Below are 25,261 nucleotides of genomic sequence, written 5' to 3'. Positions count from 1 at the left end.
AACAAAACCTTGGTGTTCAAAAATTATCTTATACATAATTTCCTTGACTGACCATGGGGTTATGCCCCAATAAACTACTGTAAGTAAAAAATATGTAAATTAAAAATTTAATACACCTAATCTACTGAACATACCAGCTAGCCTAGCCTTCCTCAAATGTACTCACAACACTTGGGCAAAAATCATCAAACACAAAGTCTATTTTTTAATAAAGCGCTGAACATCTCAAGTCATTGAAGACTGAACTGAAACTGATAAACAGAATGTATGGGTACAGGAGACAGAAATCAGGATTTTGAGACACAGTGCTATGAAAACAAAATTTCCAAACAATGCAGTCAACATACTACACTTTAAAGTGTTGCTGGTTTGCACTCCTGATCACAGGGCTACTATGAGCTACAGCAAGAGTGTGTCATACTGAACATTGCTAGTCCAGAAAAAAATCAAAATTCAAAATCCATGTACAGTTTTGACAGAATAAGTATCACTTTCCTACCACCATAAAGTTGAAAAACTCTAAGGCAAACCTTCTAAGTTGGAAACTATCCGCATTTAAGTTTCAAGTGGAAAATTTTCATTATTTTCTTTGTATTTATGAGATGAGGAAGAAAAGAAGGGAAAAAGGGAAGAGGCAGCACTAAAATACCTACAGAGGGGCTGGTGCTGTGGCACAGTAGGTTAATCTACCGCCTGCAGTGCTGGCATCCCATATGGGCACTGGTTCAAGTCCTGGGTGGGAAAGCAGTGGAAGATGGCTCCAGTGCTTGGGCCCCTGCTGCCCACATGGAAGACCCAGAAGAAGCTCCTCACTCCTGCTTCAGCATGGCACAGAATAGCCACTGGGGGCATTTGGGGAGTGAACCAGCAAAGATAGATACAGATACATAAATGTGCCCAAGATGGAGTACTTCAGATCCCCTTCCCCTTGGCTTCCTTCACTGCCTCCTACTCCCAATTTAATATTAAAACACTTTTTTCTACTTAAGCAAACCTCAAGGGTTTATGATCACAGAGTATGCAGAACCAATAAAAAAAAAAAAGAGAGCCTAAAGGACAGTAAACATGTTAGAACCAAAGTCTAAAAAAATAGTTTAGTCTAAGTACCATAACACTTTTACCCAATTAAATCCAAACAAAAAATAAATTCCAAATGAAAAATTACTCATTTCTCATAAGCACTGCAGAAATATAGGTATAAGGAGGAGGGGAGGGGAGGGGAGGGGGAGGGGGAGGGGAAAAGAGAGAGGGAGAGGGAGGTGGAGGTGGAGGGGGAGAGGGAGAGAGGGGGGAGGGGGAGAGGGAGAGGAAAAGAGAGAGAGGAGGAGGAGGAGAAGGGGGAGGGGGAGGGGGAGAGGGGGGAGGGGGAGAGATCTTCCATCCATTTGTTCACTCCTCAAATGGCTGCAACAGCCAGGCCCAAGTCCAAATCCAGGAGCTTCATTCTGTGCCTCCCACATGGGTGCAGGGGCCCAAATACTTCGGCTATCTTCACTGGATCGGTAGTGAAGCAGTGCCCATATGGTATGCCAGTGTTGCAGATGGCATTTTTTCCTGCTATGCCACAATGCCAGCCCCTAATCATCCTTTTAAAAACAGCTTTATTTTAATAAAATTCACCTATTTTATATAGTACCTATCACATAACATATCCATTTCAAATATGAACCATATATCTTTTGATACACACCTATGGAAAGAAATGTGTAGGAAATATAAGACTAATTTTTCCACAATAAACTATACTGGGAAAGATTTACATTTATGAAATGAAAAAGGAGATGAAAAGCATTTCTTTAAAGACCTTAAAACTGCAACAAAGATCTTTCCAATTCTTAGTACCTCTGGCAGCATATCTCAACAAAATAGTATCTTAAATAGCCAGAACCTACTGAACCTTTCAGTGTCAATATATATAATTTCTAATGAGTAAAACTAAGATCAGGGCCAGTGCTGTGGCACAGCAGATTAAAGCCCTGGCCTGAAGCACCAGCATCCCATATGGGCGCCGGTTCTAGTCCCGGCTTCTCCTCTTCTGATCCAGCTCTCTGCTATGGCCTAGGAAAGCAGTAGAAGATGGCCCAAGTGCTTGGGCCCCTGCACCCACGTGGGAGACCTGGAAGAAGCTCCTAGCTCCTGGCTTTGGATGGGCTCAGCTCCAGCCATTGCAGCCATCTGGGGAGTAAACCAGCGGATGGAAGACGTCTCTCTCTGTCTCTACCTCTCTCTGTAACTCTGTCTTTCAAATGAAAGAAACAGATCTTTAAAAAAAAAAAAAGAAATGTGCTTTCTAAAATGATTTAAAAAAAAAGAAACTAAGATCAAATTGTGGTTCAGATAGCTTATCCCAATATGTCTATGTTTTTTATGGATAATATATTCATAATTATCAATAGAACAAAGCTATTGTCTATTATCCTTTTTATACCTTGTTTCACAGGCTTCTCTGCCACTTCGTGTGTTTTGCTATATAGACCATGTCTTATTTTTTTTCAAGTGGTTTTTAAACCTTATAGAATGAAAAGACCCATGATCAGTGTCTTAAAATTTTAAAATCACTTGGGGGCTGGTGTTTTGGCATAGCAAGTTAAGCTTCTACCTGCAATGCTGGCATCCCATATGGGCACTGGTTCATGTTCTGGATGTTCCACTCCCGATACAGCTCCCTGATGCCCTTGGAAAGCAATGGAAGATGGCCCAAGTACTTGCACCCCTGCACCAATGTGGGAGACCAGGAAGAAGCTCTGGACTCCTGGCTTCAGTCTGGCCCAGCCCTGGATATTGCGGCCCTTTGGGGAGTGCACCAGTGGATAGAAGATCACTCGTCTCTCCGCCTCGTTCTGTAACTCTGCCTTTCAAATAAAAAATAAATCTTCAAAAAATAAATATATAAAAATAAAATCACACTTGGAACTAAACATTGTTACCAATATACACAATTTTACCAATATACACAATGTTACCAATATACACAATATGTACTGACTCCGCTTCCTAATTTCTGTATCCATAAAAAATTTCATTTCAGACAAATTTTTCAAATGGGTTATGCTTCCTTTAAAAACTGTATTTACAACCACTATAATTAATTCTTTTTTCTTTTTTAAACATTTATTTACTTGAAAGTCAGAGTTACACAGAGAAAGGAGAGGCAGAGAGAGAGAGAGAGATCTTCCATTTGATGGTTCACTCCCCAATAGGCCGCAACAGCTGGAGCTGCGCCGATCTGAAGCCAGGAGCCAGGAGCTTCCGGGTCTCCCAGGCAGGTGCAAGAGCCCAAGGACTTGGGTCATCTTTCATTGCTTTCCCAGGCCATAGCATAGAGCTGGACAGGAAGTGGAGCAGCTGGGACTCCAACTGGGCCCATATGGGAATGCTGGTGCTTCAGGCCAGGGCGTTAACCTGCTGTGCCACAGCACTGGCCCCTACAATTAATTCTTTATTGAACTAGTTTCAGTGTTCACCATTGGTTTTCCAATTGTTGTGATCGTCAGATTTACCCCTCAACACACATGTTTTTTTTCCCTTGAGAGGCAGAAAGAAAGCAAAAGAAACAGCTCCCATCTGCTGGCTCACTCCCCGAACACCTTCAATGGAGGGGCTGGGAACCAGGAACTCAACTTAGGTCTCCCATGTGGGTGGCAGGAACTAAGTACTTGAGTCATTCACCTCTGCTTCCAAGGGTCAGCATTAGCAGGAAGCTGGAGTTAGGAGCCAGGAATTGGGGCCAGTGCTGTGCAGAAGATGGCCCAAGTCCTCGGGCCCCTACACCCGGGTGGGAGACCCGGAAGAAGCTCCTGGCTCCTGGCTTCTGATAGGCGCGGCTCTGGCCGTTGCGGCCATCTGGGGAGTCAGATGATAAAGACCTCTCTCTCTGTCCCTACCTCTCTCTGTAATTCTGTCTTTCAAATAAATAAAATAAATCTTAAAATAAATAAATAAATAAATTGGCCATCTCAGAAAGGATAACGGTGGTACGTTTTTTTTTCAGTCCCTGTATACCTCAGCATGTATTTCTTTACTCACACAAATGACTTTTTAGGTAGGTGTGGAAGTCTTGGTCCTAACTTTCAGTTCTGGATTTAAGTGGTCAGCTTGATTTTTCATTATTTACAGGCAATCTTTTTTCTTTCATGCATATACTTACAGCATTATTGCCTTATTTCTCATTCTTAAAATGAAAAACTTTTTAGGAGACTTAAAGTTGACTTCAGTTCTTTTAAGTTTACATTCAAGTCTTAAGCTTAGGGAAATTTTTATTAACATCATCTTAATGCTTATCTGTGTTATACTTATTTCAAGGATACTAATTATGCCTCTATTGGATTTCAGCCCAATGAATCCAATCTATCACAACTATTTTATCAGCAAAATATCAGATTTTCCTTCACATAACTGGCTTAATTTTCTTCAGAGTATACTCTTGTTCTTTGGTCATTCTAATGAAATTTTTATCTGCTATTATTTTATTTGTTACTTTTAAAAATTCATCCATCTCCCTTTCAATTCCTGTTTCTCAACCACTTTTTCATTTCATTCCATTATCTTTTTTTTTTTTTTTTTTTTTTTGACAGGCAGAGTGGACAGTGAGAGAGAGACAGAGAGAAAGGTCTTCCTTTTGCCGTTGGTTCACCCTCCAATGGCCGCCGCGGTAGCGCGCTGCGGCCGGCGCACTGCGCTGTTCCGATGGCAGGAGCCAGGTGCTTCTCCTGGTCTCCCATGGGGTGCAGGACCCAAGCACTTGGGCCATCCTCCACTGCACTCCCTAGCCACAGCAGAGAGCTGGCCTGGAAGAGGGGCAACCAGGACAGGATCGGTGCCCCGACCGGGACTAGAACCCGGTGTGCCGGCGCCGCAAGGCGGAGGATTAGCCTGTTGAGCCACGGCGCCGGCCACATTCCATTATCTTATCTCCCCTTTTATATAATAAACATTTTACAAAATGTTCTAGACCCTCGCTAGAAAGTAGGTGCTATCTAAAATTAACTTCCATTCCCTAGAGCTGATTATTCTCAAATTATGCTTTCACTCTGGACATTAAATACAAAGTTTTTTCCCCTTTCATGTCACAAAAACTTTTCTTCAGTTGAGCTGAAATCAGTTAAGATACAGGGCTTGTTCTTAAGTAGGAATGGATGCTTCTTTACTGTCCATCTGGTAGTTTTTAATTAGAGTTCTCATATTTTATGCTGAAGTTTAGCTGATGTAAATTTGCATTATAAATATGGTGATTTAGCACTGGCAAATTTGTCATAATTCTTTTTTTAAAAATAATATTAATTTATTTGAAAGGCAGAGGCAGAGAGACAGAGATGGAGAGAGAGAGGTCTTCCATTCGCTGGTTCACTCCCCAAATGGCCACAACGTCCTGAGCTGGGCTAATCTGAAGCCAGGAGCCAGGAGCTTCCTCTGGATCTCCCACTCGGGTGCAGGGGTCCAGGGACTTGGGCCATCTTCTACTGTTTTCCCAGGCCATTGAAGAGAACTGGATCAGAAGTGGAGTAGCCGGGACTTGAACCGTGCCCATATGGGATGCTGGCACTGCAGGTGGTGGGTTTACCAGCTATGCCATAGCGCCAGCCCCAGGATAATTTCTCTTTTGAATGTTTGAAATAAGCAGCCATGTAACAGCTAAGATTTCCATATCCAGCTTTTTGTCTGTTCTGTCATTCACGACAAAAGTTCTTGAGCCTTGAATGGCTTCCTTATACAAGTGCAGGGACATAATTACCTGGTCATTTTGATAGTAATTAGTGGCAAGAGGAAGAAAGAAAATGAAGTAACTGTGCTTGTTTTCTTATTGCATGTAATTTACTTTGGTGCAGTTTTAAAAATGTTTTTAATTAATTAATTTTTATTTATTTGAATGGCACCGAGAGACAGGGAGGAAAAGACAACACCCAGTCTGAAGTCAGAAGCCAGGAACTCCATCCAGGTCTCCCATGTAGGTGGCAGGGACCCAAGTTCCTGAGTCATTACCTGCTACCTCCCAGGGTGTACATTAGCAGGAAGATGGAATTGGAAGTGGAACCAGGACAAGAACACTGGGAAACAGATGTGGGTATCCCAACTGGCATATTTAATTACTGTACCAAATGCCTGCCCCTAGAGCAAATTTAAGTAGCTTTCCATCATTAGTTTTCCAGTTCTCTTTGGGATACTGGGAGAAATTCTCTCTGTAGAAAACTTCTGTAAAACTATTACCATCTAAAAAAGTCAATCAATATAACATTTATATGCATAAAAAAGAATTTAGCATAATAAATAATGTACAAGCAAAAAAGATACCTAGAAATACAAGATGATTTATACAGTTTAACAGTGCCTAGAAATATCTTTTGAATAGCATTATGGCATGGCTCTATAATAACTGACATCCATATGATGAGCTTGAGGCATTGCAAGAGCCTAAACAAAATGTTTATATGTTAAGACCACAGCTTATTGAGTCTACTTCTTTTAATACTGATTACCCAAAAATGATAGGTAAGTCACTCTGCTAGACCAAACATCTGCTACAATGCTATCTACTTCTAAGAAACCAAATAGATAAGCAAAGAAATAACTTTATTTTCTATACATACGGTATCTCCTGGAGTACATTCCAGGCTTAGTATGTTTTTTTCCTAGACACAACAAAAAAAGGAAAATGTATTGGTTTTAATAAATTTTCTATTTTATTTGGTTGTTATTATTGATATTTAATAGAGATAGAAAGAAACAAAATATCATGTAAGTAGGTTAACAAAACAAATACCATCAACAGCTTCACATCAAGGTTGGAAAGAAAACATTTTCCCCTCAAATTCCTTCTTTTTTTTTTTTTTTTTTTTTGACAGGCAGAGTGGACAGTGAGAGAGAGAGACAGAGAGAAAGGTCTTCCTTTACCGTTGGTTCACCCTCCAATGGCCGCCATGGCCGGCGCACCATGCTGATCCGAAGCCAGGAGCCAGGTGCTTCTCCTGGTCTCCCCTGGGGTGCAGGGTCCAAGGACTTGGGCCATCCTCCACTGCACTCCCGGGCCACAGCAGAGAGATGGCCTAGAAAAGGGGCAACCGGAACAGAATCCAGCGCCCCGACTGGGACTAGAACCCGGTGTGCCGGGCCGCAGGCGGAGGATTAGCCTATTGAGCCACTGCGCGGGCCAAATTCCTTCTTTTTTAAGCAAACTGCCAGGTGGTAGTTTTTACAAAAGACCTCTAGCCCTACAAATGTGGTTTTTCACTAACAAAACTTATTCCTGTTCCTCTACATTCCCTCATTCTCCCTCATTTGTAAAAAGGCCAATTAATTTTAAAAACCACGAAATAACTTTGAATTGCTAAAAGTAACATAAATGACATACTGATCTGATTTTCTAGTAGATAAAAAACAGCAGCAAACACATGTGAATTAATTGAATACAGACTATTCTTCACAATGGAAGTGACATAGATTTAGATGCACTGCCATTTTAAAAAATCCAAAAACTCACTGAAAAACAAAGTAAAATAATTGTATTTATTTAGCTGTACCTGTTCATCTCTTTGCCTCCACTCCTGCCAGTTTTCTTCCCGTGTCTCCTTCTGTACTGGGCTTGACAGTGAAAGCTCATGCTGAGTGTTACAAATGGCATGGGAAGATTTCTGGGGAATTTTCTTAAATGCAAGATTCCTGAGCTATAAGACAAGCAAAAAAAGTATATTAAATTCAGTTTGCTAATCCTGTATTACTAATAATTCTTTGAGTTTGGGAAAAAAAGAGTATTTTTATACTTTTACCCCAAAACACTCCTTATGCTAACCCATATAACTCAAATTGTTATCTGCATTTTTTAGTCTTAGTATTCATTTTGCCAGTATTTGGGATGTTGGTTGAATTGCACATGAAATGATTAAGTGAAATGCGTTGTAGACCACTGTTTTAATGATTCTACTTTACTAAATTAGAGAACAGTTTCATGGGTAAAATAAGTGTGCTTCTGAAATGCAAACAATAGTTAGGTTTAAATAGTGGGAAACTGCCTAAGTCACACCAGCAACATGCTAGTCCTAAAAAACACAGGGCTTTAATCCAAGGTAACATAATGAACTAAAACAAAGCGGGGGGGGGGGGGGAGTCAAGATGGCGGAATAAGGAAAGGACGTACTGCTTCAGGTGAGGGGAAGATAGCAGCAAAAACGTGGAGGAAGTGAATTCCCAGGGGAGAGCTGGAGAGACATCTGCAGTGGAAATTCTACAGGAGGAAGAGGGAAGCTAGGCATTAGTGTAGAAGAAGGTATAGGTGCACAGCAATGAGCACAGACAAAAACACACGACTCCTGCAGCTGAGAGGCGTGGGAAGTGCCAGCTTTGGAGAGTGAGGTGAGACTAGACTAAAGCAGCCCATGCCACTGGGGATATAGCCTGGTAGAGTACCCTGTCTTTGAGTCCAGCTTGGAGCCCTAAGGGGGACAGGGTACCAGCCTAACCCAGCAAACAAAGAGAACGTTCCTCTCTTCCCATCTGCCAACAACGTCACCCGGCAATTGGCTAGGAGAGGGCAGCTGTGTTGGCTCTTCTACATGTACCCAGCAACTGGCAGGGACAAGGTTCTATCTTGACAACAGTAACGGCTGTGGCAGGTTGAATGTGTGCACCCAGCAATGGGTGGGAAAAAGGTGCCAATTTGAAATCAGCTGCAGCTGTGGCAGCTCTTGTGTGCCAGCAACTGGTGGGGAGAAGCCACCATTTTGAAATGTGTAGTGGTTGTGGTGGCTCTTGTGCACTCATGTGATACAGGAATTTTTACCACAGGGAAAAATCTGCATTCCCCTCTGATTTTAGTCTGGCTGGGAGGACTGACAGGGTGCTGGACACGCTCATAGGACTGTGAGGTGCCCCTAGCCTCTCAACATACCACAGGCTCCTGGAATCAAACTGCCAAGGTGGAACACCCACATGCAGCTGGCTCTGGGAATGTCTCTGCCTTTCCATAAACAGGATAGGCTACTGGGACAAGGTAGATCCTCTGCACCCCATAATTGTTAGAGCCTTATGTGCGGAGATGGAGGTAACTCTGTGACTGTGGAGAGGGAGCAGGGTGTAGCTGGGTCTCTGGGCAATCACTGTGTGCAGTGCCAAAGGCTTAGCACTCCCTGAATGCTGGGGGTGGGTCACTGTAGCAGGATCTGAGTTAATATGAAGACTGCACAGATCCTTTGTGTGGTTCATGTGGCAGCGCAGGTGAGAGTTCACCCACTGTGGGCAAACTCAGGGCACTGATCACCTTGGAAGAGAAAAGGAGAGGGTGTGATTACGCCAACAGAGGTGATCATACTCTCTTCCCTGCTGACAATAAAGGAGATCTACCATGCCCAACTTGTGTGTTACCCTGGATACTTGCCCCACCCTGGAGCACTGACCAGAAATCCCTGGCCATACCCAGCATATGCCTCTGGGAATTCACTGAAAGAGTAGACACTCCACTAAGCCACACAGGCATAGTTCAAAGATAAAATCACAGAAGAAAACCAGCAAGTATTCCCAAAAATGCCTAAAACTAAACACAGAAATTCAAGAAACAATAAGGAACACAATATCATCCCCCCAAAAGGAACACAACAACACTTCAATATTAGAATGTGAAGACAAAGAGATTATGAAATGCCTGTAAAGGAATTCAGAAGATTAATCATAAAATTACTCAGAAGCAATAAGAAGAAGATTCAAGAGTTAAAGAAATCTATACATGACATAGAAGAAAAATTTTCATGAAATTGAGATTTTGAAGAGAAACTGAAGAAGAATAGGAGGAGGAAGAGAAAGAGGCAGAAAGAAAGAAGAAGAAAGAAGTCAGAAGCTGGCCGGCGCCGTGGCTCAACAGGCTAATCCTCCGCCTTGCGGCGCCGGCACACCGGGTTCTAGTCCCGGTCGGGGCACCGATCCTGTCCCGGTTGCCCCTCTTCCAGGCCAGCTCTCTGCTGTGGCCAGGGAGTGCAGTGGAGGATGGCCCAAGTGTTTGGGCTCTGCACCCCATGGGAGACCAGGATAAGCACCTGGCTCCTGCCATCGGAACAGCGCAGTGCACCGGCCGCAGCGCGCTACCGCGGCGGCCATTGGAGGGTGAACCAATGGCAAAAAGGAAGACCTTTCTCTCTGTCTCTCTCTCTCACTGTCCACTCTGCCTGTCAAAAATTTAAAAAAAAAAAAAGAAGTCAGAAGCTGTAAGGAGGAGAAGGGAGAAGAAGGAAGGGAGAAGAAGGAGGGAAGAGGAGGAGAAGAAGAAATAATAATAATAATAATAATTAGAAAACTTAAAAACAGTGTTGAAAATTTATGGTATACTATCAAATGACCCAACATTTGGGTCTTAGGAGTTCCTGAAGGAGTGGAAAGACAGAATGGATTAGAAGGCCTATTCAGTGAAATAATTACAGAAAAGTTCCCTAATTTGGATAAAGAAAGGCACATCCAAGTATACAAGGCACACAGAACTCCTTCCTGATAGGCATGACCAGAGAAGATCTTCACCAGGACACATGTAGTCAAACTTTCAACAGTAAACCAAAGAAAAATTCTAAATTGTGCTCAGGAGAAACACCAGATTACTTTCAGAGGATCCCCAATTACTCACAGCTGACTTCTCATCAGAAACCCTACAGTTTTGCTGTGGATTCGTTCCTGAGAGGAAGAGCGTGGAGGGGCAAGAGGTGCGGAGTCACCACACAGACCCCAGGAGCCCGGTGAAAGCAGGCCTGAGCCAAGCAGCCTGCAGACTCCTTTATTTCAGTTGCTACAGCAGCTTATATAGCCAAGGCAGCCAATCCGGTCAAGGGGCAGTCTATGCCCTAACCAATCACACCCTGTTGCCAGGCAGTTTCCGAAGCCATCCAATCACAGCCTATTGCCAGGCAGGCTCCATTGTCATGTGGTTTCTGAAACCATCCAATCACAGCCTGTTGCCAGGCAGTTTCTGTTGCCAGCGGCCATCTTGGCATGGCCTTCTCATTCCACCACACTACAGGACAGGAGAGAATGGAGAGACACAGTTCAAGTCTTAAAAAACTTTAAACCCAGGGTACAAACTAGGTTTGTACCCTGCAAAACTCTCATTTATGAATGAATGTGAAATAAAGACCTTCCATAACAAACAGAAACTGAAAGAATTTGTCACCACTCATCCAGCCTAACAAATGATGCTTAAGGATGTGCTACACTCAGAAACACAGGTACTGCTATGAAATAATATGAAGGCAGATAATCTCCCAGTGAAAGTACAAAGGAAATCCAAACAATGGAAATATTTATGGAAAAATGGCACAGCCAAGCTGTTACTTATCAATAGTAACCTTGAATGTAAATGGTGTAAATTCTACAATAAAACAAACACTGGCTGAATGGATTAAAAAGAAGACCCATCTATTTGCTGCCTACAAGAAACATACCTCACCAACAAAGATACTCATAGACTGAAAATGAAAGGATGGAAAAAGATATTCCATGCTAATGCAAAAATGAGCAGGAGTAGCCATCCTAATATCAGATTTAAAAAAGACTTTAAAACAAAACTGTTGAAAGAGACAAAAAAGGGGACTATGTAGTGATTAGGAGATCAATTCAATAGGAAGATGTGATTATAATAAATATGCATGCACTCAATGCCAGGGTATCCAGTTATTTAAAAAAAAAAGGTAATGGATCTAAAGGGAGACATTGACTCCAACACAATAGTAATGGGGAATTCAACACCCCAATTTCATCAATGGACAGATGAACTAGACAGAAAATCAACCAAGATACAACAGTTATATATAGTATCAACACTATGGACCAAATGGACCTAACTGATACCTACAGAACCTTTTATCACACAGTTGCAGAATACACATTCTTTTCATCAGTGTATGGCACTTTCTATAGGACAGACCACATGCTATACTATAAAGCAAGTCTCATCAAATTCAAAAATATTGAAATCATACCATGCAATCTTCTCTGACCACAAAGGAATGAAGCCAGAAATTAACAACTCAAGAAATCTCTAGAACACAGGAAAACAAATGGAGACCGAACAACATGCTCTTGAATGACAGTGTGTCATAGAATAAATCGAAAGGGAAATTAAAAAAATTCTGGATATGGGTGAAGATGTCAAAACTACAAATCAAAACTTATGGGATATAGCAAAAGCTGTGTTAAAGAGGAAGTTTATAGCAACTAGTACCTACATCAAGAAACTAGAAAGGCATCAAATAAATGAGCTATCACTGCATCTCAAAGACCTAGAAAAACAACAACAAACCAAACACAAAATTAGGAGGGAAGAAATACAGAATAACCAAAAAATCTATATAAAATATCAATGAAATTAAGATTTTTTTGAAAAAAATAAAATTGATATACCATTGGCCCTACTAGCCAAAAAAACAAAACAAAACAAAAAAAGAAGACTCAAATTAATAAAATCAGGGCTGAAAAAGGAAATTAACAACAGACACCACAGAAATAAAAAGAATCATCAGGAATTATTATTATTATTATTATTATTTTTGACAGGAAGAGTGGATAGTGAGAGAGAGAGACAGAGAGAAAGGTCTTCCTTTTTGCCATTGGTTCACCCTCCAATGGCCGCTGTGGCCGGCGCATCTCGCTAATCCGAAGCCAGGAGCCAGGTGCTTCTCCTGGTGTCCCATGCGGGTGCAGGGCCCAAGGACTTGGGCCATCCTCCACTGCCTTCCCGGGCCATAGCAGAGAGCTGGCCTGGCAGAGGGGCAACCGGGATAGAATCCGGCGCCCCAACCGGGACTAGAACCCAGTGTGCCAGCGCCGCAAGGCGGAGGATTAGCCTGTTAAGGCACGGCGCCCGCCAATCATCAGGAATTATTACAAAGAGATAGATGCCAATAAATTGGAAAATCTGAAGAAATGTATAGATCCCTAGACACATACAATCTACCAAAATTGAGCCATGAAGACACAGAAAACCTAAACAGACCAAGGACCAAGGTGGAGATTGAATCAGTAATAAATACCTTTCCAACAAAGAAAAGTCCAGGATTGGAAGGCTGCACTGCTGAATTCTACCACATTTTTAAAGAAATCCAATTCTTCTCAGGCTATTCAAAACAACTGAAAGTGAGGGAATCCTCCCAAACTCCTCCTATTAGGCCAGCATCACCTTAATTCCTAAGCCAGAAAAAGACACAACAGAGAAAGAAAACTACAGACCAATATCCCTGATGAACATGGATGCAAAAATCCTTAACTACTAGCTACTTGGGGCCAGTGCTGTGGTGTAGTGGGTAAAGCTGCTGCCTACAGCATCAGCATTCTATATGGGCACTGGTTCCACTTATGATCAAGCACCCTGTTAACATGCTTGGGAAAGCAGTGAAGGATGGCCCAAGTCTTTGGCCCCTGCACCCACGTGGGAGACCCAGATGAAGCTCCTAGCTCCTGGCTTCAGTCTGGCCATTGCAGCCATTTCGGGAAGTGAACCAGTTAATGGAAGCCTCTCTCTCTGCTTCTATCTCTCCCTCTCAGTAACTCTTTCAAATAAATATTTAAAAAAGAAAAGAAAATAAAAATACTAGCTAATCAAATCCAACAATACATCAGAAAGATCACTCGCCCAGACCAAGTGAGATTTATCCCTAGTATGCAGGGATGATGGTTCAACATTCACAAAACAATCAATATGATACATCACACTAACAAACTGAAAAACAAAACCATACGATTATCTCAATAGATGTAGAAAATGCATTTGATAAAATACAACATCCTTTCATGATGAAAACCTTAAGCAAACTGACTATAGAAGAAACATTCCTCAACACAATCAAGGCAATTTATGACAAACCCATGGCCAGCATGTTATTGAATGGGGAAAAATTGGAAGCATTCTAAGACCTGGAACCAGACAAGGATGTGCACTTTCACTATTGCTTTTCAATATAGTCCTGGAAGTTTTAGCCAGAGCCATTAGGCAAGAAAAAGAAATCAAAGGGATACAAATTGGAAAGGAGGAAGGTTATTTCTATTTGTAGGTGACATGATTCTATATATTGGGGAACCAAAAGACTCTACTAAGAGACTTCAGGGACTCATAAAAGAGCTTGGTAAAGCAACAGGATACAAAATTAACACACAAAAATCAATAGCTCACCGGCGCCACGGCTCACTAGGCTAATCCTCTGCCTGCAGCACCGGCACACTGGGTTCTAGTCCCGGTGGGGGCACTGGATTCTGTCCTGGTAGCTCCTCTTCCAGTCCAGCTCTCTGCTGTGGCCCGGGAAGGCAGTGGAGGATGGCCCTGGTCCTTGGGCCCTGCACCCACGAGGGAGGCCAGGAGGAAGTACCTGGCTCCTGGCTTCGTATTGGTGCAGTGTGCTGGCTGTGGCGGCCATTTGAGGGGTGAACCAAAAAAAGGAAGACCTTTCTGTCTCTCTCTAACTCTGTCAAAAAAAAAAAAAAAAAAAACAGTAGCCTTTGTATACCCAGACAATGCCATGGCTGAGAAAGAACTTCTAAGATCAATCCATTCACAACAGCTACAGAAAAAATTAAATACCTTGGAATACATTTAGGAGGTGAAAGATCTCTATGATGAAAATTACAAAACATTAAAGAAAGAAATAGAAGACACAAAATATGGAAAAATCTGGCATGTTCATGGATTGGAAGAATATCATTAAACTGTCCACACTACCAAAAGCAATTTACAGATTCAATGCGATCCCAATCAAAATACCAATGACATTTTTCTCAGATCTAGAAAAAATTATGCTAAAATTCATATGGAAACACAAGACCATGAGTAGCTAAAGCAATTTTTTTTTTTTTGATAGGCAGAGTGGACAGTGAGAGAGAGAGAGACAGAGGGAAAGGTCTTCCTTTTTGCCATGGGTTCACCCTCCAGTGGCCGCCACGGCCGGCGCGCTGCGGCCGGCGCACCGCGGCCGGCGCACCGTGCTGATCCGAAGCCAGGAGCCAGGTGCTTCTCCTGGTGTCCCATGCGGGTGCAGGGCCCAAGGATTTGGGCCATCCTCCACTGCACTCCCTGGCCACAGCAGAGGGCTGGCCTGGAAGAGGGGCAACCGGGACAGAATCCGGTGCCCCAAACGGGACTAGAACCCGGTGTGCCAGCGCCGCAAGGCAGAGGATTAGCCTATTGAGCCATGGCGCCGGCCTAAAGCAATCTTGTACACACACTTCCCACCCCTCCCCCCCAAAAAATGACCAAAGGCATCACAGTATATATAATCAAAACAACCTGGTACTGGGAAAAAAAAATGTGTAGACCAATGGAATAGAATAGAAACTCTAGAAATCAATCCATGCATCTACACCAAACTTATCTTTGACAAAGGAGATAAAATCAGTCTCTTCAACAAATGGCGCTGGGAAAACTAGATCTCCACGTGCAGAAGTATGAAGCAAGACCCCTACCTTACACCATACCCAAAAATCAACTCAAAATGGATCAAGGACCTAAATCTATGACCTGATACTATCAAATTGCTAGAGAAGAACATTGGAGAAATTCTTCAAGACACTGACATAGGCAAAGACTTCTTGGAAAAGACCTCAGAAGCACAGGAAATCAAAGTGAAAATAGACAAATGGGGTTACAAAAAGCTGAGAAGCTTCTGCATTGCAAAAGAAACATTCAGCAAAGTGAAAAGGCAACCGACAGAATGGGAGGAAATATTGCAAACTATATAACTGACAAAGGCTTAGTATACAGAATCTATAAAAAGCTGAAGAAATTCAACAACAAGAAAACAAACAATCCAGTTAAGAAGTGGGCAAAGGACTTTAACTGGCATTTTTCTAAAATGGACTGAACTGTATCCCCTCTACAGATATGTTGAAGTCCTAACCTCTAATATCTGTTCATGTGATCTTACTTGGAAACAGGTCTCTGCAGACGTGATCAAGTTAAGGTAAGATCATACTGAGTTATAATGGAACCTACTACAATATCACCAGTATCCTCATAGAAGAGATGAAGATACACAAAAGAATGTCAACAACATAGCAGAGACTATAGTGATGAAGCCTCAAGATCAAATGGTTTCCACTCAGACTAGAAAGAGACAGGGAAGGATCCCAAGAACCTCAGAGAACAGAATGGCCTTTTGACATTCTGATTTGAACTTGCAGCCTCTAGAAATGAGAGAATAAATTTCTGTTGCGGTAAGCCTTTGGTACTTTTTGATAGAAACAACGAAGAGACTTTAAGTTGAGGATCACAATTTTAACTGATAATCAACACAGCATTCTGCAAAAGAGTCAGTGATGCTATGCCAATACCACTTGGAGTACCTGGTTTCTGCTATGTGATGAACTGGGGAAGGAGGAGATTCTGGATGAAGCGCTGGCAAAGATCACTGATTTAACTATAAAGACTGCTAGAACCATAGGTGGCCAAAACTGGAAAGGAGGATTCTTTGTGTTCATCCTTAGTTACGCATTTCCTTACTTTCTACCATAACCTGCACTATTACCTTATTTTCTATCCCCCACATCACCTTTAATTCAAAAAGGAAAATAATCAGCAATCAAAAATTTTGAAAGATTGAACTTCTGTAATTGTACCCATGGGGAAAATGCCTTTTTCTTAAAGTTTCCATCTATATGGCAAGAATTATAGAATATTTACAAAGCAATTGTGATAGAAACACAATAGTAACAAATTTTAAGTCTTTTTTCTAAGTCTTCAGACATTACAAAATGAATACAAAGAGGAAGGAAAAAACACTTTTATTACTTCTCTCATTAAATGATGCTGAAAAAGGTTACACACCCAACCTTTCCTTCTATTAAACAAAAAAAAAATGTTATAATTATGTTTCAGCATTTCTTTTAAAAACAAATGGGCATATTAAATGTTGGTCATATAACTCATGCTAAGAATGGGTAGGGGAGAAGGATCTATCAAGTACTTATTACCCTGAAGAAAGAGATGACCAACAAATGCATAAAAACTGTATGTTCAAGGCTAGTCATAGAATTTTTGCCTATAATGGTAAAAAATGGGAAACCTAGATGTTTACCACAAGAGTTTAATTAAAGTAGGATATAACCATATAATTAAACAATTTATTTAAAATAATGCAGATCTATATTTACTGGTATATAAAATTTACCACAGTTAATTTTTAAAAAATCATTTATAAAAGTCTATTATCCCATTTTAGGTAAAATATGAATACACAGATACATGTACAGAAAACAGAACTGAAATATTAATGTTTTATCTCTAAATCTATTTACAAATGACTTTTCATTTTAAGACTTCTCTGTTTCAAACTTTTTCAAACTAAACACATAAGCTTCCATAGTCAGGAAAAAAAATAAAGGCATTTAAAAAACATTCATAACATTTGACTTTAATTATATACACATTTAAAGCCATTCATTCAAGTAATATTTACTGAGTACCTATGGACCAGGTACTATGGATACATGAGTGAATAAGATAGCACCTGCCCTTATGACAGTGACAGTCTACCTGGAAATCAGGCAACACAAATAATTGTAACTGTTACCTCATTTGCTTCACTCTGCTGCTGTTCCTTCTTTTTCCTTCTTTTCTCTCTTTTTTTCTCATTTGTTGTTGATTTGCTTCCCAAAGCCTGAGACTTCCCAGAATTCCGGCCTTTGCCTTTTCCAGGCTCAGAATCAGAACCACTGCCACTATCTACTTGTAACAAGGCAAAACGAGAAGCAGTAGTGGGAACGGAACTAAGTACTGCTGAGGCCATTCTGAAGGTTTTTCTTTTAAAATACTCCCGTCAAGAATAATTTCTGTGGGGAGACAGAAAAGGAGGCACATGAGTAAACATGCTTAGTAAAAATTTTTTTAGATTACAGAACTATACACACACACACACGTATGTACTATTACATTTCTGACATATTTAGTAATATTTAGATTCATATGCACAGTCTTTTTGGCAGTAATATAATTTTTAACTTAAGTAAAAAATATAAAATTGTACAACATAAAAATTAAAAATTGAGATTTCACAAAAAATTACTGCAAGACTACCACCACTATATGTTCATTTTCCCATATATGGTTTTCAAAAATTCATTAGTTTCTTTCTTTAAAAAAATTTATTTATTTGAAAGACAGAATTACAAAGAGAGAGGGAGAGACAGAGAGAATCGATCTTCCATCCACTGAGTTCACTCCCCAAATGGCCTAATGGCCAGAGCTGGGCCGATCCAAGCCAGGAGATTCTTTCTGGACTCCCCATAGCTGAAGGGGCCAAAGTACTTGGACCATCTTCAGTTGCTTTCCTAGGTGCATTATCAGGGAGCTGGATTGGAGGTCGAACAGCCGGACTCAAACTGGTACCCATACAGGATGCTGACACTGCAGGCAGTGGCTTAACCAGCTATGCCACAGTGCCAGCTTCAGTTTCTTCTCTTCTTTAAATATTTCTGTAATACAATGACACTTCAAAAAGTTCATGGGAAGTGGAATATAAAAGGTTTATTTTTGCACAAAAAGATTTTTAGATCTATGGGTAACATATAATTTTACAAGCTTTTTGAAGACTACTCATGTGCATGGATTTTAAAATCTTTTTCAATAAAAATGAACTTTTTAAAAAGATGTATTTAATTGAAAGGCAAAGTGAGAGAGACAAAGAGAGATCTTCACCTTGCTGTATCACTCCAAATGGTCACAATAGCCTGGACTGAGCCAGGCTGAAGCCAGGTGTCATAACTCCATCAGAGTTTCCCAAATGAGTGCTAGGAATTCTGGTACTGACTGGCCATCACCAACCGCTTCCCCTACACATTAGTGGGGAGCTAGTGCAGAATCAGAGTAGGCAGGACTTGAGTTGGCACTCTAATATGGGATACAGGTGTCCCAGGCCTGCCACACCACAATGCCTGCCCCAAGAATAAACTTTCTGAAGTATTCTCATATATACATATTTACGGAGAATGTCCTGAATCAACCTGGTTTATACTATTTTTTAAAAGATCTATTTATTAAAGTCAGATTTACAAAGAGAAAGAGAGAGAGAGAGAGAGAGAGAGAGAGAGAGAGAGAATCGATCTTCCATCTGCTGGTTCTCTCCCCAAATGGCTGCAAAGTCCAGAGCTGTGCCAGGCCGTAGCTAGAGACCAGGAACTTCTTCTAGGTCTCCCAAGGACTTGGGCCATCCTCCATTGCTTCCCCAGGCACATTAGCAGGGAGCTGGATTGGAAATGGAGCAGCCAGGATGCGAACCAGCACCCATATGGGATGCTGGCACTGCAGACAGTGGCTTAATGTGCTGCACCACAGAGCTGGCCCCTGGTTTATAGTCCTAAAATAAGGCCATCAATTTGCACCATGCACAAAGAGACCCTTAATCCAGCTATATATTTACTCCCAGGTTCTGAGACTAACAAAGAACATACATTAATATTTATTTATTTATTTATTTGAAAGGCAGAGAGAGAAAGAGAGGCAGAGAACTCCCATTAACTGGTTCACCCCCTAAAAATGGCTGGGACAGGGCCACGCCAAAGCTGGGAGCAGGAAACTCAATCCAGATCTCCCAGGTAGGTAGCAGGGACCCAATGACTTGAACCATCACCTCTGCTTCCCAGGGTCAGCATCAGCTCGGGTTTGAACACAAGCATTTCAACATAGAATGTGGGTGTCTTTTTTTTTTTTTTTTTTTTTTTGACAGGCAGAGTGGACAGTGAGAGAGAGACAGAGAGAAAGGTCTTCCTTTTCTGTTGGTTCACCCCCCAATGGCCACTGCGGCCGGCGCGCTGCGGCCTGCACACCATGCTGATCCGAAGCCAGGAGACAGGTGCCTCTTCTGGCCTCCCACGTGGGTGCAGGGCCCAAGGGCCCGGGCCATCCTCCACTGCCTTCCTGGGCCACAGCAGAGAGCTAGACTGGAAGAGGAGCAACAAGGACAGAATCCAGCGCCCCGACCGGGACTAGAACCTGGTGTGCCGGCGCCGCAGGTGGAGGATTAGCCTAGTGAGCCGCGGTGCCGGCCCAGAATGTGGGTGTCTTAACTGCTGAGCCAAAAACCCACCTTGGAAGAACATTCTTATCACATACAAACTGCTATCACTTTAAGTTTGACTTTTTTTTAAAGATTTATTTATTTTATTTGAAAGTCAGAGTTATACAGAGAGAGGACAAGCAGAGAGAGAGAGAGAGAGAGAGAGAGAGAGAGAGAGAGAGAGAGAGAGAGAGAGATTGGTCTTCCGTCTGATGGTTCACTCCCCAATTGGCTGCAACGGTCAGAGCTGCGCCGATCCGAAGCCAGGAGCTTCTTCCAAGTTTCCCATGTGGTACATCTTGCACTGCTTTCTCAGGCCATAGCAGAGAGCTGGATTGGAAGAGGAGCAGCCAGGTCTCGAACCAGTGCCCATATGGAATGCTGGCACTTCAGGCCAGGGCGTTAACCTGCTGCGCCACAGTGCTGGCCCCTAAGTTTGATTTTTTAAGTTTATTCTATGACTTAAAATTGACAGCCGGAGTCAGCGTTGTGGCACAGCAGATTAAGCGGCTGCCTGTGATGCTGGCATCCCAAATGAATGCCAGCTGGAGGCCCAGCTGCTCCACTTGCAATCCAATTCCTTACTAATGTGCTTAGGAAAGCAGCAGAACATGGCCTAAGTGCTTGGGCCCCTGTCACCTACATGGGAGAGACCTGGATGGAGTTCTTGGCTTCAGCCTGGCCCAGCCCCATTTGGGAAGTGAACCAGTGCATGGAATATCTCTCTTTCTCTCTCCAACTCTGCCATTCAAATAAATAAATCTTTTTGTTGTTGTTGTTATAGCTTTTTCTTTATTTTTTTAACTTTTATTTAGTAAATATAAATTTCCAAAGTACAGTTTATGGATTACAATGGCTTCCCCCCCATAACTTCCCTCCCACTCGCACCCCTCCCATCTCCCGCTCCCTCTCCCATTCCATTCACATCAAGATTTATTTTCAATTCTCTTTATATACAGAAGATCGATTTAGTATATATTAAGTAAAGATTTCATCAGTTTGCACCCACAGAGAACATAAAGTGTAAAATACTGTTTGAGTACTAGTTATAGCATTAATGCACATTGGACAACACATTAAGGACAGAGATCCCACATGAGGAGTAAGTACACAGTGACTCCTGTTGTTGACTGAACAATTTGACACTCTTGTTTATGGCGTCAGTAATCTCCCTAGGCTCTAGTCATGAGTTTCCAAGGCTATGGAAGCCTTTTGAGTTTGCCGACTTCGATCTTATTCCAACAGGGTCATGGTCAAAGTGGAAGTTCTCTCCTCCCTTCAGAGAAAGGTACCTCTTTCTTTGATGGCCCGTTCTTTCCACTGGGATCTCACTCACAGAGAACTTTCATTTAGGTCTTCTTTTTTTTTTTTTCCAGAGTGTCTTGGCTTTCCATGCCTAAAATTCTCTCATGGGCTCTTCAGCCAGATCCGAGTGCCTTAAGGGCTGATTCTGAGGCCAGAGTGCTGTTTAGGACATCTGCCATTCTATGAGTCTGCTGTGTATCCCGCTTCCCATGTTGGATCCTTCTCTCCCTTTTTGATTCTATCAGTTAGTATTAGCAGACACTAGTCTTGTTTGTGTGATCCCTTTGACTCTTAGACCTATCAGTGTGATCAATTGTGAACTGAAATTGATCACTTGGACTAGTTAGATGGCATTGGTACATGCCACCTTGATGGGGTTGAATTGGAATCCCCTGGCACATTTCTAACTCCACCATTGGGGGCAAGTCCGATTGAGCATGTCCCAAATTGTACATCTCCTCCCTCTCTTATTCCCACTCTTATATTTAACAGGGATCACTTTTCAGTTAAATTTAAACACCTAAGAATAATTGTGTGTTAATTACAGAGTTCAACCAATAGTATTAAATAGAACAAAAAAAAAATACTAAAAGGGATAAAGTATTAAATTGTCAGGACTAGGGCTGATCGTGTCACTGTTTCTCATAGTGTCCATTTCACTTCAACAGGTTTCCCCTTTGGTGCTCAGTTAGTTGTCGCCGATCAGGGAGAACATATGATATTTGTCTCTTTGGGACTGGCTTAATTTACTCAGCATAATGTTTTCCAGATTCCTCCATTTTGTTGCAAATGACCAGGTTTCATAGTTTTTGACTGCTGTAATAGTATTCTATAGAGTACATGTCCCATAATTTCTTTATCCAGTCTACTATTGATGGGCATTTGGGTTGGTTCCAGGTCTTAGCTACTGTGAATTGAGCTGTAATAAATATTAAGGTGCAGACAGCTTTTTTTTTTTTTTTTGACAGGCAGAGTGGATAATGAGAGAGAGAGAGAGAAAGAGACAGAGAGAAAGGTCTTCCTTTTTGCCGTTGGTTCACCCTCCAATGGCCGCTGCGGCCGACGCATCGTGCTGATCCGAAGCCAGGAGCCAGGTGCTTCTCCTGGTCTCCCATGCAGGTACAGGGCCCAAGCACTTGGGCCATCCTCCACTGCCTTCCCGGGCCATAGCAGAGAGCTGGCCTGGAAGAGGGGCAACCGGGATAGAATCCGGTGCCCCAACCGGGACTAGAACCCGGTGTGCCGGCGCCGCAAGGCGGAGGATTAGCCTGTTAAGCCACGGCGCCGGCCTGCAGACAGCTTTTTTGTTTGCCAATTTCCTTTGGGTAAATTCCAAGAAGTGGGGTGGCTGGGTTGTATGGTAGGGTTATATTCAGGTTTCTGAGGAATCTCCAGACTGACTTCCATAGTGGCTTAACCAGTTTGCATTCCCACCAACAGTGGGTTAGTGTCCCTTTTTTTCCCACATCCTCGCCAGCATCTATTGTTGGTAGATTTCTGAATGTGAGCCATTCTAACCGGGGTGAGATGAAACCTCATTGTGGTTTTGATTTGCATTACCCTGATTGCTAGTGATATTGAACATTTTTTCATGTGTCTGTTGGCCATTTGGATTTCCTCTTTTGAAAAATGTCTATTGAGGTCCTTGGCCCATTTCTTAAGTGGGTTGTTTGTTTTGATGTTGTGGAGTTTCTTGATTTCTTTGTAGATTCTGGTTATCAACCCTTTATCTGTTGCATAGTTTGCAAATATTTAAATAAATCTTTTTAATTTATGTATTTGAAAGTCAGAGTTGAGAGAAAGAGAGAGAATCTTCCATCTTCTGGTTCACTGCCATATGGCTGCAACAACCTGGGCTGGGCCAGGCTGAAGTCAGGAGCCAGGAGCTTCTTCCTGGTCTCCCACATAGATGCAGGGACCCAAGCACTTGGGTCATCTTCCACTCCTTTTCCCGGACATTAGTAGGGAGCTGGATAGGAAATGGAGCAGCTGGGACATAAACCAGTGCCCATATGGATGCTGCCATTGCAGGCAGTAGTTTTACCCACTATGGCACAACACCAGCCCCTAAAATAAATCTTTTTTTTTTTTAAAAAAAAGTGATGGCAAAGAGCTAAAACTCTGTCAACTAAAAGAAACATCAAAATCATCTTTCACATTAGCTTTTATTCACTAGTTTCTGTACACCCTACCATTACAAGCACAGGTGAGTGTGGTTTCAGTTATTGTTAGTTTTACAAAAACTGTTCAGACTTAAAAGGGATCTTAAAGTCCTCTAGTAACTGCTTTTTTTAAAATTTTTTTTAAGATTCTAATTCTTTGAAAGGCAGAGTTACAGAGAGAAGATGACAGACAGAGATCTTCTATCTACTGGTTCACTCCCCAAACAGCTATAACAGCCAGCACTGGTCCAGGCCCAAGTCAGGAGCTTCATGTGGTCTTCCATGTGGGCACAGGGGCCTAAGTATTTGGGCCATCTTTGGCTACTTTCCCAGATGCATTAGCAGGGAGCTGGATCTGAAGTGAAGCAGCTGAGACTCAAACCAGTGCCCATATGAGATGCCCAGTGTCACAGGCGGTGGCCTAACCTGCTGCACCCCAATGTTAGCCCTTTCTGGTAATTTCTAATCCACATCGCTTAGTATTTTGGATGAAGCAACTATAATTTAGGCTGGCTACATGACTTCCATAAGATCAGGACCTGAACCTAGATACGTTCAATCCTATTCTTTAAGTTCACAGTAAGAAGCCCTGTAACTACTAGAAGAGGAAGTATTCTTCCAATTTAAAAAGACACAGGTTGGGGCTGGCGCTGTGGCACAGGGGATTAATGACCTGGCCTGAAGCGCCGGCATCCCATATGGGCGACGGTTCAAGATCCAGCAGCTCCACTTCTAATCCAGCTCTCTGCTGTGGCCTGTGAAAGCAGTAGAAGATGGCCCAGGTCCTTGGGCTCCTGCACCTGCGCGGGAGGCCCGGAAGAAGCTCCTGGCTCCTGGCTCTGGATTGGCACAGCTCCGGCCATTGCGGCCAACTGGAGGTGAACAATTGAATGGAGACCTCTCTCTCTCTCTCTCTCTGCTTCTCCTCTCTCTGTGTAACTCTTTCAAATAAATAAATAAATCTTTAAAAAAAAAAAAGCATAGGTTTTTCTTAGTAGATTTTGGGACTCAAATTTTTGTTTTAAAATATATCAGGCAAATAAAAACTGAATACAATATTTACTTAAAAAAAGGGCCATCATTGTGGTACAGTGGGTTAAACCTTTGTTTGTGAGGCCAGGATCCCATAGCAGAACACCAGTTAAAGTCCCAGCTGTTCTACCTCTGCTTCAGCTCCCTGCTGATGTGCTTGGGAAAGCAGAGGAAGATGGCTTAGATGTCTGGGCCCCTGCCACCCATGTGAAACACCCCAGTGGAATTCCAGGCTCTTGGCTTCAGCCTGGCCCAGCGATAGCCATGGTGCCATTTGGAGAGTGAACCATAAGATAAAAATTCTCTTTCTCTGTTTCTCCCTGACACTCTAGATTTCAAATAAATAAAATACATCTTTAAAACGAATAAAGAAAACCAAAATAAAATACCAACCATCAAGATTAAAAAAATGTTAACACACCCCTGTGCCTCTTGCCAGCATTGCCCAACTGCCACCTTCCACAGATTAACTTTATCCTGGTTTAAGTTCTTCCTTTGGTTTTCTTTATCGTTTTATCATATCTGTCTTGAGCCACAGGGCTCATATCTGAATGAGCTGGTGTCACTCCCACAACATGCTACTGGTTACACATACATTTATTATATCACAGAATCACATAGGTCCACCTTATTCAATGTGGGGGAAGTCTAAGCAAAAGTAAAATACATGGAGGCCTACTATAAAAGCTTACTGCACACTACAGTTTATATATTTTCAGGAAGTAACAAAAATGAGAAGCATAAATTCAATCTTTCATCTTAATT

At 42.1% G+C, this 25,261-nt stretch overlaps 1 protein-coding gene across 5 annotated transcripts in view; it reads right to left on the bottom strand.

The window, feature by feature from the left end:
* GKAP1 (G kinase anchoring protein 1) overlaps positions 1-25,261 on the bottom strand; it is a 90,501-nt gene that overhangs the window by 52,194 nt on the left and 13,046 nt on the right. For 3 of the 5 annotated variants that reach the window (XM_062208645.1, XM_062208643.1, XM_062208644.1), the window contains exons 2-4: positions 17,517-17,775; positions 7,515-7,658; positions 6,585-6,626 (exon numbers count right to left, since the gene is read on the bottom strand). In XM_062208645.1, coding sequence (XP_062064629.1) covers positions 6,585-6,626; positions 7,515-7,658; positions 17,517-17,732 — 402 coding nt within the window. In that variant the 5' untranslated portion in view covers positions 17,733-17,775. The remainder of the gene's footprint in view (positions 1-6,584; positions 6,627-7,514; positions 7,659-17,516; positions 17,776-25,261) is intronic. The other 2 variants (XM_062208647.1, XM_062208646.1) reach the window with 1 other exon arrangement.

This window comes from Lepus europaeus, chromosome 12 (genome assembly GCF_033115175.1).
Source record: "Lepus europaeus isolate LE1 chromosome 12, mLepTim1.pri, whole genome shotgun sequence".
Lineage (NCBI taxonomy): Eukaryota > Metazoa > Chordata > Mammalia > Lagomorpha > Leporidae > Lepus > Lepus europaeus.
Note: the sequence above shows the minus strand (reverse complement) of the source record. Positions and strands in the feature narration are given on the sequence as shown.